At 37.0% G+C, this 15,706-nt stretch overlaps 1 protein-coding gene and 5 non-coding genes across 6 annotated transcripts; 1 reads left to right on the top strand and 5 right to left on the bottom strand.

The window, feature by feature from the left end:
- Nucleotides 1-2,013: 2,013 nt before the first annotated feature.
- Nucleotides 2,014-5,786, top strand: LOC137744767 (cysteine synthase). Its single transcript, XM_068484564.2, has 11 exons — nt 2,014-2,212; nt 2,652-2,706; nt 2,820-2,929; nt 3,096-3,153; nt 3,554-3,817; nt 3,899-4,036; nt 4,171-4,222; nt 4,398-4,477; nt 4,767-4,826; nt 4,985-5,065; nt 5,395-5,786. The coding sequence occupies exons 2-11, from the start codon at nt 2,665-2,667 to the stop codon at nt 5,485-5,487; spliced, it is 978 nt and encodes a 325-aa protein (XP_068340665.2). The 5' UTR covers nt 2,014-2,212; nt 2,652-2,664; the 3' UTR covers nt 5,488-5,786.
- A 377-nt stretch (nt 5,787-6,163) lies between these two features.
- On the bottom strand, nt 6,164-6,325 carry LOC137746340 (U1 spliceosomal RNA). The gene has a single exon (XR_011069812.2). It is a non-coding gene; the product is annotated as a U1 spliceosomal RNA (small nuclear RNA).
- Nucleotides 6,326-8,262: 1,937 nt separating this feature from the next.
- On the bottom strand, nt 8,263-8,423 carry LOC137746341 (U1 spliceosomal RNA). Its single transcript, XR_011069813.2, has one exon. It is a non-coding gene; the product is annotated as a U1 spliceosomal RNA (small nuclear RNA).
- Nucleotides 8,424-9,493: 1,070 nt separating this feature from the next.
- LOC137746346 (U1 spliceosomal RNA) lies at nt 9,494-9,652 on the bottom strand. The gene has a single exon (XR_011069818.2). It is a non-coding gene; the product is annotated as a U1 spliceosomal RNA (small nuclear RNA).
- A 928-nt stretch (nt 9,653-10,580) lies between these two features.
- LOC137746343 (U1 spliceosomal RNA) lies at nt 10,581-10,742 on the bottom strand. Its single transcript, XR_011069815.2, has one exon. It is a non-coding gene; the product is annotated as a U1 spliceosomal RNA (small nuclear RNA).
- Nucleotides 10,743-15,029: 4,287 nt separating this feature from the next.
- LOC137746342 (U1 spliceosomal RNA) lies at nt 15,030-15,191 on the bottom strand. The gene has a single exon (XR_011069814.2). It is a non-coding gene; the product is annotated as a U1 spliceosomal RNA (small nuclear RNA).
- Between the last annotated feature and the right edge of the window lie 515 nt (nt 15,192-15,706).

Below are 15,706 nucleotides of genomic sequence, written 5' to 3' on the forward strand. Positions count from 1 at the left end.
TGATCATAAAAAAACTAATTAGAAAAAATAAAATATAATGTCAAGCACTATGATATTATTTTACGAGTAAACATATTCTTTCGTTCCTCGCTGTCGCATGGAGGATATCCCAAGATTATCTTAACCTTTGACCCAAAAAAAAAAAAAAAAAAAAAAAAAACTTAACCGATTAACAACAAACAAAGTGAGATATAAATGTTGCATTTTATATTGAAAGCACAATTAATTATTAGTTCGTTTGGATGTGCTTTTAAAATAATTGAAAGCGTTTTTAGAGAAAATATTTTTAGGTTCCAAAAAGTACTTAAAGTGCTTTGTGCAAGAAGCACTAATTATGTGCTTATTCCAGGAAGCACTTTAAGTGTTTTTTCAGGATTTACTTGCATTTTTACTAAAGATTGGTTTTAAAAACATTTTCACTAAAAACGTTTTCAATAATTTTAAAAGTACATCCAAACGAGCTAATAGCTACTTGTGGCACATGTTACCAAATTATTAAATGGGATATCCACAATATTCACACAAATAATGATAATATAATAAATTCATCTGAACTGATATAGAAATTTTACGCATATAAAAAGTCAAAATCACGTATATAAAATTAGGCTTATTTTTAGCCACGTCATTTGAAATTCCAGTTTAATATCATTTTGTCCCTATAACTCAAGTCAAAAGTCACTACTTTATTCTCTTAAAGTCAAAATTCATTGTACTTTAACTTATGAACTCTCTCTTCTCCCTGAAACTTATAAGTCGCCTTATGTGAGACCCAACACTCAATAAGACTATGTCACGTATGCAATAAATTTGATTATAAATATTTATTACAACAATCAAATAATATTAAATTTAAAAGAAATTGAAGAGATGAAAACAACAAAAAAGAAATTGATTAGTTTGACTCACCCAAATCAAACCTATGTGAGAAATTGTCCAAAAAATAAAAAACCCACATAAGAAATTAACAGTCTAAGGAAATTGGGATCAAATTTTTAGTTTTAAACAGACGACTTTCAAGTTTCAGGAGGCTAAGACAAAGTGAAACGAATTTTGAGTTTTAAGGAGTAAAGTTGCAACTTTTGAGTTACGAGGAGCAAAGCGAGATTAAAATGGAGTTTGAGGAAGTGTAGCTAAAAATAATCAAATTCTGCACTCCAAACTTTCTATATTTAGAAAAAAAATATTCTTACGAAGGGTTCACAATTAAACTTTTAGAGTGTGCCAATACTAGTTCTCTGAACTAATCTTAAAATACAAAATGATTTATAACTGAGAATAATGATAATACGTGAGAAAGTTCCTCTTTGTCTGACGTCATAGGAGAAAAGGAATTTAGGATTTGTTTAGGATTGTTTTTCAATATAAGAGTGCTTTCAGGTGGTTGAATCACTTTGTAAATAAGCACTTCCAAGTACTTTCATTGAAGCACATGAACTTTTAATAAAAATTTGAACACAATTTAATAAGTGCAGTGCTATTTATACTTTTATTTTTTTTTATTATACATTTTTCTTAATTTTTTATTGTCGAAACAAATGAATTAACAAAAAATTAACAAGAATGTGTGAAAAATAAAAATAGTTGTGTGAAAAGCACTTTCCTTCTAATAAAATAGCTTAAAAAATATATTACCAAAATAAATAGTGAAACAAATACTAATTATAAATTCACAAATAACAAGAGAAAATTGAAATAAAGCTCGTTTTGAAGTACTATTAAAATGACGAAAAGTGCTTTTAAATAAAAATTCTTGGATTCAATAGCGCTTGAAATGCTTCCCACAAAAATATCAATTACGTTTCAAGATTTGCTTGCTTTTTTGTTAAAAATTAGTTATGAAATTATTTTCGCAAAAAACGCTTTCAGCAGTTTTAAAAATAAAACATAGAAAACGGCATTTCCAATTTAGCACCAGCAAATAATATATGATTTTATTTCATTTTCTGGTCAGTAAATATGAAACTTTTTAACATACCTTTTATTTTCCAACAATTTTTTTTGTTTTTCAATGAATTGCCAAGAAGAAGCCGGCGATGACAACGAAATCCGGAAATTATCAAAAAAAGTCAGACGGACGTGACGCCAACAAAGATTTCTTTAAATATCCGCAACTCTTTTCCTTTTTGTCATTTGCTCTCACAACCTCACAACCTCACATAAACTTTTTGCCTGCTCATCTTTTTTTCAAAGTCTCAGCCTTTTCAACCTGGTAAGCTTCTCTCTTCCATTTCGTTTCTGTCAAAATTTTCATAAAAATCTTAGCATTGTTACTCTTCCTGCATGATTTGATATGTTGTGATTTTTTTCTTTTTTTCAATCGAAATACCCAATTTTATTTTTCGGTTGATTGTAGTATCATGATCATGGATTATGGAAATGGTTATTGGGGTTGTTGGTTGTTTAATGTGAAGTCTTAATCTGTTTGGTTGCTGAGAAAAATGGAGGAAAATGAAAAGGTTAAAACTTTGGACTGTTAAGTCTCCAGAAATGAAAGGAAACAAAAGAAATCAAATCACTTACAGTTCAAAGTCATAAAAGATTGCCGTAAAAAAACTTGATATTTATTTTTGTTGCTACTTTGAAGCTGAATGATTTGGATTTTTTATTTTTTGTTTGTTGAAAGTTTCAATTCTTCATTGTTTAAACAGATATCTGGTAAAAATGGTGGAGGAGAAGTCCGGGATTGCGAAAGACGTCACTGAAGTAAGTCGTATCCCATTCCCATTTCAGTTTCATACCCTTTTGGCGTTTTAGTGACTGAACATTATCTGGTATTTAGCTGATCGGATTTGTTTACTCGTTGTGAATGTTTGCAGTTGATCGGTCAAACACCGTTGGTGTATCTCAACCGTGTGGTAGATGGCTGTGTAGCAAAGATTGCTGCAAAGCTGGAGATGATGGAGCCATGCTCTAGTGTCAAAGATAGGTACTAACTAGTTCTGATCCGAATATTTATCAACTGCACAGTCCGCAGTTGTTTGATTGGGATAATTTGTCACGAGCGTGTGCTTTCTTTAGTCTGATTGTTCTGAAGTTGGACTTGTATGAAAACTTATGATTTTATTTCTAATTAATTTGATTGTTCTTTGTAGGATCGGATATAGTATGATTAAAGATGCTGAGGAGAAAGGTCTCATTACGCCCGGCGAGGTTAGTATTCATGTCTTACTTATCTAGACAAGTGAATTGGGTTTTCTGATTCCATGTGGTGCCTTTGAAGCCTTTATAGAAATCTCTGTTATTGATCGTTATCCGATTTCGTAGTTTAAGGCCTTTTTCTGCATACAGTCAGTTCCTATGATGTCCACTATCAGTCGACAATTTGGTTCAGATATCAATCAATCATATGAAATTCATCTCTATATTGACTTGTGCTGTTTCTTCTCATCTCTTCCTGTCTTTCTCCGTGTAGTAAATAAACGATTATAATGATTGGTAATTTTCACTACATTCTCACAGCCTACTATTGTTCCATTCCATATTCGGTTTCTGTAGTTAATAAGGTAAATGAGAAACTTTTGATTTGACAAGTTCTTGTATCATGTTGTAGAGTGTCCTGATTGAGCCTACAAGTGGCAATACTGGCATAGGATTGGCATTCATGGCAGCTGCTAAGGGTTACAAACTAATAATCACCATGCCTGCTTCAATGAGTCTTGAAAGAAGAACCATTCTTCGAGGATTTGGGGCAGAACTTGTCCTCACAGATCCAGCCAGAGGCATGAAAGGGGCTGTTCAAAAGGCTGAAGAAATAGTGGCAAAGACACCCAATGCTTATATGCTTCAGCAATTCGAAAACCCTGCCAACCCAAAGGTGAAAGCTCATATCATTTTTTGTTAATTTATGACTTTTTGTCTGAATAGATTGATCAAAAGTCTTTTCTTTTCTCTTTAGGTGCATTATGAAACTACTGGACCAGAAATCTGGAAAGGCTCTGGTGGAAAAGTTGATGCCTTTGTGTCTGGGATAGGGACAGGAGGTACGATAACAGGTGTTGGGAAGTACCTCAAAGAACAAAATCCGGACATTAAGGTTAGTCCTTTCTTTGCACAGTATAATGTAGAGGGTAGCAATTATTCAATGTTTAAGTGCTGTTTATTCTTCGGATATCATTATTTCTCATATTTCTAACTGCCCGCTTGCTCCCTTGCCTTTCGCACGCCTAGCTCTATGGTGTAGAACCAGTTGAAAGTGCTGTTTTGTCTGGAGGGAAGCCCGGTGAGTCATGATGACCTCCTTGTCACAATCGCAAAGTGTTTAATCATAAAATGTTGGGCCTTTTGACTTGGGCTGCTGGCTCTTTATTTAGAGTTTAATTCTTGAAAAAGTGCGCATTTTCTTCTCACGTTATCCTTTTCTCAGTTTTATGATCAGTTGACTTCTTATATCTTAGGCCCTCACAAGATCCAAGGAATTGGTGCTGGCTTCATCCCTGGAGTTTTAGATGTCAACCTGATTGACGAAGTTATTCAAGTGAGCCTTAAAACTTAATTTACAATTCCTCACTGAAAACATATGGTATTGTGGTTATTCATTTTGTAACGATTGGTCTTTTTCAAGTGACTTTTTGGCTGATATAAGAAGTTGCATAAAATGGGAAAACATCCCAATTTAAAATGTGAAAGAAGCGATAAGTATGCTCATGAAAATACTGGAAAGAGTTAAATAATCCTGGTTGCAAATGCACATTTTGAATTTCATTGCATGACGTCGATTATAGTTGAGAGCCAAGACTGAAACTCATCCTTCTATGGCTTTGCAGGTAACAAGTGAAGTGGCTATAGAAACTGCAAAGCTTCTTGCATTGAAAGAAGGTTTGCTGGTAAGTCCAAAACCATAAAGGAAAGGATGTCCCTTGGTTCGTTTAGCATGCTGTTTACATGTGTCCTCAATTTTACAACAATCTCAGTATTCTGGTTTACTTTGGTTTCTTCCGTAGTTCCATCTTCTATAATAATTTATGTTTAACTTGTATTGCAGGTAGGAATATCATCTGGTGGTGCTGCTGCAGCGGCAATTGAAATTGCAAAGAGGGCAGAAAATGCTGGAAAGCTCATTGTTGTAAGTGCTATTTAATATTTATCTACTGCAATGGATTTTCAATAATGTGTCGAACTAGTTGGCTTCTTGTTTAAGTGGTTCTCAGTAGTTCTCAGGTATATACCCGAAAAAGAAGGCATTATTCATTTCCAAACAATAGTTAGACGTTGTACAATCGTGCTTGGTTCTAAGCGTGTTTATAGACATTTTTCTCCTGTTCTTCGCTGAATTAGTGGCGAACTTAAATTCCTGCATAGTTTGCACAAATTGACAGGAATAGCACATTCCGTATAGACTGGATCACTCTGCTAATAGGGTCTAACTACTTTTTGTTTCCAAAATGTCTGCAGGTGGTCTTCCCCAGCTTCGGAGAGCGTTATCTATCCTCCGTGTTGTTTGAATCTGTGAAGCGGGAGGCCGAGAGCATGGTGTTTGAGCCCTGATATGTTCCCCAGCTTCTTCAAAGGAGTTGTACAAATTTCATGCTGTGCGAGGAAGATCTCGCGATCATCAAGTTGCATCGTGTTCCTGCTTTGAGTGCTTTCGCTTCTTGACATGAGTGACCCAATAAATTGCTGTGAAGAATAGTGTGCTGGCTTTGTTGCTTGTAATGTAATTTAGGGAACAGGACTTGTATGGCTGACTAGTTTAAGAAACTTTACTGCATTCTCTCTTATAAATTCATTGCAATTAACAGCAAGGATGGTTGTATGATAGCATCAAATGAAGCAAAATTAGCAAATTATAGATGGTTGGGTTGGGCTGGGTTAGGCAGGCAGCGTGCTTGTTCTTTTGCACCTAAGTTCAAATCCGAACCTACTTTCCCTGTTCTTTTGCACCTAAGTTCAAATCCGAACCTACTTTCCCTTAATCTATTTGCACCTAAGTTTGAATCTGCTTTCCTTGATCCAAATTCACATCCGAATTTAAGGTCCAAGTTTGAATCTAAATAAAAAGAAATTGGCTAATAATAAAGGGTAGTACTACCATGGTTAATTTATGTCATCCGACAGCCAATTCATCGGTCCCTCGTTAATTTATTGAAAATGAATTTTAAGGAACACACGATTTTGGGATTTAGCGACAACCTTATGAACACAAGTTTAGAACTACAGTTTGACAGGGGCCGCGCGAACGCAGGCCCCCAGTGCAACAAATTATGACGTTGGCTCTCCTACGTTGAGGAGACCATAGGCAGGCACCCCTCCTAAGTGCAATGGAGGTCACCAACCTAGGCCATGAGCCTTCTTGATCGCCCATAGACCCCGTCCAGGTAAGTATGTTGCCTCGTGCCTCACATTCCTCTTTTATGCTTCAGCCTCGCCCCTTCGCTTTGGACGTATTTCCGATGTGGGACTTGAATGTTGAAGCTACAAATATTGTAAATAGGGTTAAAGATAACAACCGAATAAAATGCTGCAAAAATTGCCAATGATGATGCTCGTGCTCTGCCATTCCAAGCTTAGTCCCCGAGAGAAACAGCCTGCAGGATTACATTTTGGAGGAGGATTCTTTCTCCTCCAAATTACCCTCCCCTTCAGCTCCCCTTTATTTGAACGGTTATAACTAAGCTACTTCTATAACGAGAGACATACTGAGAGAGGAAGTGAGAAGATTTCGAGGGGAGAGAATCTCATCCCATAGATTTTTATGTAAAATGATGAGTGTTGGAGTTACAAGTAACATATTATCGAGCATATATACAAGTAACATATTAAGGTTGAAAAGTTGCTAGCTTTCTCCTTGATGTACGAAATCCAAAGGAAGAAGAATGGAAGCCAGTGACAACATCTTACAACTCGAACCAAACCACTCGCCGGATCCTTTTCCCAAACGGAGGCCCCCACGACAACATCTTATGACGTTGGCTAGACTCACTGAATGGGAAATTAAGGAAACTATCTTCCAAGGGTTAATATTAAGGAAAACTAATGAAAATGACTTGAAAACTTTGAGTTTTAACGATAAGGATAAAGTGAATAATACTAGGATTGACTTTTTAATGTAAAAATGTGATTTTTCGTTATAGTGAATAATACCGCGGGCTTTTCGTTAAAACTCCTATAATATTATTACATAGGCTTGGGGCTCTCATGCTTTCACACAAATATTTTTCCGTTTTTTGGCTCCTAACACATAGGGGGATTCCCCATCCATTTATCTTTCCATTCTTTCTCCCGCATTCCAATTTTGGGGCCCCCTAACTGGGGCGTTCTACCATGATTCAAGGGCCCAGTAACTTATGAGTGCACATGAGTTGATATGCCAACAACTAATTCAATAGCTGTGGATTCAATTCCTTCATTCAAACATGAACCCATCCCACCGTATGTCTTAGTGAAGGTCGGATACTTGGGTCGGTTCTTGGAGTTGTTGTTCCTTGCTTGATGGCCTCTTGCTCTCCTCCGAGTACTGTAATCCCATGCAACGCCTATGATTAAAAATCACCGACCTATCAAGACCGTGTGGTTAAAAGCCGCACTTTAATATGAAGGTCTCTGATCCTGAGCCATGATGCAGGGTCTACTAACCAATGCAACCGATAAGAGGTTTTGTAGAATGATAGGTTATCATCTTTGATTAGTGTTATGTATGGGCATAGGATGACCTATATGCTATAATAAGGTAATTAGTAGACAAACATATACAATTCAACAACTCTTGAACGAACTTGTACTTTATGAATGATGAAATTTTAATGGTATGCAACACGGAAGGATTCAAAACAACACCAATCCACTAAATTTAGGTCTAAATATAACATTGGCCTTGAATTTGTCACTTGTAATCACGCAAAAATGAAAGAGAAAGCAATAGGCTCAACTTGTGGAAGAGGCCCTAACACAACCCCACCTAAACAATGCTTGGGTGGGTTGGTTTGCTGAATTCATTGGGTGGGTTGGTTTCAATAATGCCGACTCTTGAATAACGGGACGAAAAATAAAACTGAAATCCACCTCGAACCAAACCAAACCACCCGATGCCAACCCCACACCCACCTTGAAAAAACGTTCGTGTCACCTCTTTTCCCTGGTTGCCACGCAAAATCATGAACACAGTTCATATTCAGAATTATTCCTTTGTTGAAAATTTCAAAAATTCCCGATAAGTCCAGTAGAAATCTGACATATAAGAACACAATTCACATTCAATATTATTCCTCGGCTGAAATTTTTTTAAATTCCCGATCAGTCAAAGTTGAAATCTTATATACATTTGCAGGGGCTGCGCGAACGCAAGCCCCCAGTGCAATAAATTATGACGTAGGCTCTCCCACTTGGGGAGACCTTAAGCTGGCACCCCTTCTAAGTGCAATGAAGGTCACCAACCTAGGCCATGAGCCTTCATGATCGCTCATTGACCCCGTCCAGGTAAGTATGTTGCTACGTTGCTTCTCACTTCATTTTATAGCACCTTCTCTCTTCTCTTGCTTTACTCTAGCCGATGTGGGACTCGTGCGCATCTTGTCCATTAAGTTGCTTACTTTTCAGGGATCTTTCTCGCATCCCATTGACTATCCTGACAAGTCCTATATGTGATAAGTGTGTGGGATATATGCACTCAACTTTCACAAGCTGGGAGACCCCATTGGATTATAATATGGGATACAAATTAATAAGCCTTCATAGAATCACCAAGATGAAATCTAATAAAGAGTTGCACAGAGCTCTCATGTAACAATACTTCCTCTCGTGGTCTATCATCTATGTGCAAGATTTAGAGCTTAATTATTTTTGTTACAGCATGATTTGAGTGCAAAGTTGGCCAATTCGAACAATATGAAATATCGATATTGGTTTTCTTTAAAATGCATGTTTGCAAATGAACGTGATAAAAATTGGATTAGTGCAGTCAAGAAGTAAAATTGTGCAAGCATACAAGAAACACGAGTATTTATATGGTTCATTCAATTCAACCCGAGTTTCAGGCTATGTCCGTGTCTTTTTATTTTGTAATTTATTACAGTGAGAGGAATACATTTAGAAGAAAATTAAGTCTTTTCTCCAATCGATTAATAGATAACAAAATTAGAAGAGAATTGGCAAATGGCATAGAACATGCCTTTCAAAGTATGACTCCTAATTATAGACTTGCATAGACCGTATAGTATGACTACTAATGATAAATTGTATGCTACGGATTTATTTTAACATTTTTTTATTCGATAATACGATGTTATGTATAATGACTTTAATTTCTTTACACATGATGAATTGATGTGTCACAATGGAGTTATGGAACCAAGGAGTTTCGCGGACATACCCAAAATGATACATTAGTTACGGATGATTGGGTTCATCTGTCAACGAATATACCCATTAAATAAATGCTAAATTTAACAGGTGAGATGGGTCCACATGACGAATTAGCGTTGCATTTTATGAAATTTACTATTTATAAAGAAAAATCAACCAGCAATATAAATAAAAAATTTGAAAACAGAATTTTAGAGGGGCCGCGCGTACACAGGCCCCACTGCCACAAATTACGACGTACAGTCTCCTCTAGGGAGATGTTAGGCAAGTGCACCTCCAAAGTGCAATGGGGGCCACCCACCTAGGCCATGGGCCTAATTGATCACCCATTCGACCCCGTCCAGGTATGTAAGTTGTAGCCGCCTCCTGCATTTCTTATTTATACCTCCTCACTTCCCTCCGCTTTCTGTCCTTGGTCAATGTGGGACGAATCCACACAAAAACCGAAGCTTGCAAGGGAGAACTTACCATTTTTAGCTAAAATAAAACCTGTTAGATAAACGCTTGTCCAAAAAAAAAAAAAAAAAAAAAAACGTATTAGATCAACGTGAGCATCAACACCAAAGGCTGCAAACCAAAATAATAAAGTCGCACCATTAATTTTTGATAGCTCCCCCTTCCACCCATGTTTTTAATTCCACAATACCCTAGTGTTTTGCATACCAAAGCCTGCGTTTTGTTAACCTCGGTTTAACTAGGTTCGTTAGATCATTGTTATTCTCCACTTTGTATCTAAGTTCAAATTATCATCTCTGTGTTTTGAATTTTAATTAAATTATAGTTTGAATAAATAAAAAGATCTGCAATAACAAAAAATTGACAATTATTCTATATTGCAAGTGGCTAGGGAATACCCAGGGATTAGAATCAAAATATATAAAAACTAAATTTGGTACATTTATCATTCTACGGAAAAATTCAGTCACTTTCCAACACATACTAAGAATAAAAAAGGAGGCGATTGGTTTTGCTAATCTAAGTTATCGGTACAATCACTATTACTTTTGGCTTAGTTAGAGAGACTTCCATGGAACAGATTGGACTTAATAGTTTACATGGCTTTGGTTTGGAACGTCATTAACTCATTCCACTTAAATCCCTAACATCATCATACCACTAGAACATCAATGAATACGCTATATAATTTGGCTAAACAGGGAATTGGATTAGGTGAAGTAAGATCCTAGGGTTTTATAATATCTGTTCAGAAAAGACAAAGGCTTTAAATTGCGTCAACAACTGTTACCTTTAGATTAACAAACTATTTTACTTGAGATTGGGTAGGGGCTGCGCGAACGCAAGCCCCAACAGCAACAAATTTTGACATTGGCTCTCCTACGTTGAGGAGACCATAGGCAGGCACCCCTTCGGAGTGCAATGAAGGTCACCAACCCAGGCCTTGAGCCTTCTTGATCGCCCTTAGACCCTGTCCAGGTAAGTACTTCTCTTCATGCTCATCGTTTCTTATTTATCCCAGTCCGGCCTGATTCCTTTGACCTTAGTTTATCGATGTGGGACATGCTTACTAATGACACCTAGGGATGGGCAAAACTAATTGGATTCGTACTTAGCAACCACTATATAGACAGCAAGAACATATAGGAGCGCGCGCACACACACACATGTATGTATATATGAGTTCAGCTCGTGTTTGTTTACTATAATCAAGTTATGAACCCATAATAATTAATCACTAATCAGAACACCAGAACAATTAATTTATTGTTATTATGAGAAAATGTAAGTTGCATGAAGGATTAGTTTAATTAAGACTACACTGATAAAAAATTAAAAGTCAAACCTCGTGTTTGTGTCAGGGTTTTCAATATTCCCGTTAGTCGAGAGGAAAGAGAACGCAAAAGCAAAAGAGAGTTAAATGAGTACCCGTTTGTACCAACGGCAAATACCTATAATCATCCATTTATATTGTAAATGGTTGTACCCATAAACAGTTGGAAGTCTAATTTTGTACCGACCCATTAGCTTATACGCTTTCTGTGCCTAAACTTAGCTTGTAATTGTTATCAACTGCAATGTTCTCAACCCAACACTCCATGAACTTTTTCCATTCATTTGTTTCTTGTACAAGCTGTGTTGGCAAGTAATTCACATTAGAATCCGAGGGCTACAAACGCTCTTATAACCAAGAGAAAACAAGCTACAAACCATGTTCATGTAAATAATATATATCATCATGTTTCACTAAGTTGTTACTCTTCGATAATATATATCACGGTTACACTCAAGAATTTGCCCTGTCAATAGTGCAAAAAGAATGACAAGCGTGCAAAGCTCTGTTTGACTAAAATAGAATAGAAAGTTAAAGCAAAAGAGTTCCCGTATCTCTCAGAAACAATATTTGGAAATCAACGATTGTTTTTTTTTTTTTTTTTTTTTTAAATTATAATCATCATCATCATCATTATTTATTTATTTATTAATCCCAAACTGCGATGAGGTTGCAATGTTAGACTTTGGTTCTCCTTGTTTGATTGTCAAATATTTGGGTTTTCTTTCCCAGCTTAAATTTTGTATTGAATGTGGTTGAAAATTTGAAAAACTGCTACAAAATATTATATAAAATTTACAATATTTTATCAGCAATTACTTGGTATGCAAGTAAGACTTTGGTGATCTCTTTTGCCAATCTTCTTGTTTACAAGTTCTTTCACTCTTCCACTTCTTTATCAGCTTAATTGCAGCCTGGAAAGATAACATGGAGGGCAACTGTGCAATCAGGAAAGATGTCGCCGAAGTAAATATTTCTCTGAGATTCTTTAGCTTCCGACGATTCTTTACCTCGTTTTCATTTCAGTTTTTGTAGATTTTAACGTGTCTTACAATATGTTTTCTTTTCGTTCTGTTACGTGATTTATGTAGTTAATCGGCAATACCCCGATGTTGTATCTCAATAATGTTGTGGATGGTTGTGTAGCTCGAATTGCTGCCAAGCTAGAGACAATGGAACCCTGCTCTAGTGTGAAGGACAGGCATGTTCTTTCTTATTTTTCCCTAGAATCTTCGTTTTGTTTTTCTACTACGAAAACAATTTAGCAAGGGATGTGGAGTCCGTCTCAAATTTTACTATGCAGAATTGTGTATAGTATGATCAAGGACGCAGGGGATAAAGGTCTGATTACACCAGGGGAGGTTGGATTGAAACACCATTGTGCTTACTGCTGTGGTTGGATGGCTTTTACATTTTATATTCTTGCGGCAGCCTATAGATTTTTCGATAGAAAATATGAAAATATAATCCCAGATGTGGAGTGTTTTAACTAACATACTTCCCTTGGTTGTTTATATGATTCATGGGCACTGATTCGCCAAAGACTGTCCTCGTTGAGCCCACGAGTGGAAACACCGGCATTGGATTAGCGTTCCTTGCTGCTAGCAAGGGTTACAAGCTCAAGCTAAGCATGCCATCCATAGTGAGTCTCGAAAGAAGGAGCTTTTGGAGCTGAGGAGTACATAACAGATCCTGCCAAGGGTATTAAGGGAGTTTTTGATAAGGCCGAGGAGTTGCTGAGTAACACACCTAATAGTCATATGCTTTGCCAATTTGAAAATCCTGCAAATCCGAAGGTACTTTTTGCAGTAACCATGACATGGCTAGATTTGTTTGAGAGCGTAAGAATCATTTTCTTATCGTTAGTGTAGATTCACTACGAAACCACTGGCCTGGAGATATGGAGAGACTCGGGAGGGAAAGTTGATGCTCTAGTTGCAGGGATAGGGACTGGAGGGACAGTAACTGGTGCAGGGAAGTTCCTAAAAGAGAAAAATTCCGACATCAAGGTTGCGTTCTGTGATTTTCATATATACATTTGTTATACGCGTTTGTAAAGAGAAAAGTCTATCACAACTTACGTGGTGTAGTCTTATGATTTGTTTTGTTTATGTCTAGGTTTACGGTGTAGAGCCAGCCGAAAGTGCTGTCTTGAATGGTGGCACACCAGGTGAGTTACTATTTCACAGTATTTGAGATTTCTTCCTCATATATTGACGTTTGCATATCTGGATACATAATATGCACATGCTTCAAGGGGATACATCTGATCCAAGGAATTGGTGCCGGTTTCATACCCAAAGTTGTGGATGTTAGCCTTCTCGACGAAGTTATTCAAGTAAGTCTTGAAATCTTTACATTTTAGATGTGACATTATCTGCTTGCACAAGTCCTTGTTGCATTTTTCAGTGGTTAGTTTTACCATTATTATAGTCGATCATATTTTTCAGCAATCAGCGTGGTTTTTAACGTTTTAGAAATGATAACAGATGATCTTTCACGGACAGTTCAAATTCTTGTCCTGACAGATTGATTTTACTTTGTCAAACAAAATGTTTCTAACTGTTTCCGATACTTGCATGCATTCGTTATAACAGCAAGTACATTGTCCATACGATTTTGAAATTCCTTTTAACGAATGCTCATGTTTCCGCTTAGGTATCCAGCCAAGAAGCTATCAACACTTCTTAGCTACTTGCTCGAAAAGAAGGTCTTCTGGTACGATAGCGATTAGTTGGAACCACTTTTACAATCATGATGATTCTATGATTTTTTTACTCACCATGATTTTCTGATAAAGAATTTCGGAATGTGAGATTTCTCTCGTTGCAAATAATTTGTAGGTGGGGATTTCATCTGGTGCTGCCGCAGAAGCTGCTATAAAGTTGGCAAAGAGGCAAGAAAATGCTGGGAAACTCATTGTTGTAAGTCCAAATGCCTTTTCCGAGTTGAAATAGAACCTTACTGGGCTGCATTTCTCCCAATCCAAGTCCACCAACATCTCTGCTTTCCTTTGTTGTCTGTACAGGTTGTGTTCCCCAGCTTTGGAGAGCGTTATCTGTCTACTGCGCTCTTCGATTCCATTAGGCTCGATGCAGAAAACTTGAAATTTGACTGAATGTTGTCGAATTCCATGCAATTCCAATTTAAGATTTTTTGATTGAGCAAAAGTTGTGATTCGTGTAGGCCATCTTGTTGGTAGCTTCAGCAGAACAAATAAACATCCCTTCCTAAATTCAACACTTACACGTTACACCGAGTCAACATTTCAATCAAAATTAAGGTTTTTGCATTTTGTGCACCAAATATAGTGTTTTGAGGTTTGATACAATTCCATTGTAGTTGGGGTCGCCCTACTAATGCAAAAGATATAAGGAGTGCTTTGTGCTATCTCACTCGGTGTTCCCTACACATCATGGCGACTCCATGACATATTAGATCAATAATACGACCCCTGTTTTGAGTTAGTGTTATCTTCACAAATCTTATTTCATATATATCCACCAAAATGAATAGATCGAGGCCTAGGCCCTGAGATGCCAACATATCATTTCGGACCCTTCCACATATCTCCTCTACCAAAATGAAGAGACCGAGAAATACTAGCCTAGACGGGCCTACATAACCTTCTGAACCAAAAACATGCCAATATAACATTCGTGACCAGTAACAACCATAGTTTTCGACAGCATTCTGGGCCTACATAACATTCCAAACCAAAAACATGCCAATATAACAGTTGTGACCAGTAACAACCACAGTTTTCGACAGCATTCTAAACCAATAACACAACAACGAAACTTATATATGGGTTCACAACATTAATGTTTTGACCATTTATAAACAACTAAACTTAAAATAAACCAATAACACAACACAACTTATATTTGGATTCCCAACATTAACGTTTTGACCATTTATAAACTAAACTTAAAATTGGGTAGGGGCTGCGCGAACGCAAGCCCCCACGGCAACAAATTATGACATTGGCTCTCCTACGTTGAGGAGACCATAGGCAAGCACCCCTTCAGAGTGCAATGAAGGTCACCAACCTAGGCCATAAGCCTTCTTGATCGCCCATAGACCCTGTCCAGGTAAGTATGTTTCACATTGGCCATCCTTTTCAATTTATACCCATCCTGCCTGACTCCTTTGACGTTAGTTAGTCGATGTGGGATCCACTGCCACTACTATTGTTTGAGCTTTGTTCGCAAAAATGGAAAGAGATACAAATGTGCAATGCATGTAGGGTCTTAGGACGCAAAGTCCCCCTTTTAATGGTTTGCCTACAGTCTTGGGTCGGGATCAAAATATAGGGGTATCATGCTTTTGTGAGTTTGATTGAACAATAGGATCCCAAGGGACCCTTGTATACGCCCATGCAACCAACCAACCATACCACATGATGTGGCAAGAGATTGTAACCGCCAGATTACTTGTGATGTAAGTTTCTAAACCTCTAGTTAGGGTTGGGGTTTAGAGTTATCGTTCTTTATATTTGGTAAATTTATCTCATTGTATATTGATTTTATACATTATTTGCCACATCAAAACTGATCTCTTGAACGCTTACAGGTAATGGTGACCACTTAATATTTTGCGCACTTTAACTAGAAT

The sequence above is a fragment of the Pyrus communis genome, chromosome 12, assembly GCF_041283825.1.
Source record: "Pyrus communis isolate YQ-2024b chromosome 12, ASM4128382v1, whole genome shotgun sequence".
NCBI lineage: Eukaryota > Viridiplantae > Streptophyta > Magnoliopsida > Rosales > Rosaceae > Pyrus > Pyrus communis.

Coding starts and splice junctions, on each gene's coding strand:
- LOC137744767 (XM_068484564.2), top strand. CDS start 2,665: ATGGTGGAGGAGAAGTCCGGGATTGCGAAAGACGTCACTGAA. Junction 2,707..2,819: donor TTGCGAAAGACGTCACTGAA/GTAAGTCGTATC, acceptor GAATGTTTGCAG/TTGATCGGTCAAACACCGTT. Junction 4,827..4,984: donor CATTGAAAGAAGGTTTGCTG/GTAAGTCCAAAA, acceptor CTTGTATTGCAG/GTAGGAATATCATCTGGTGG.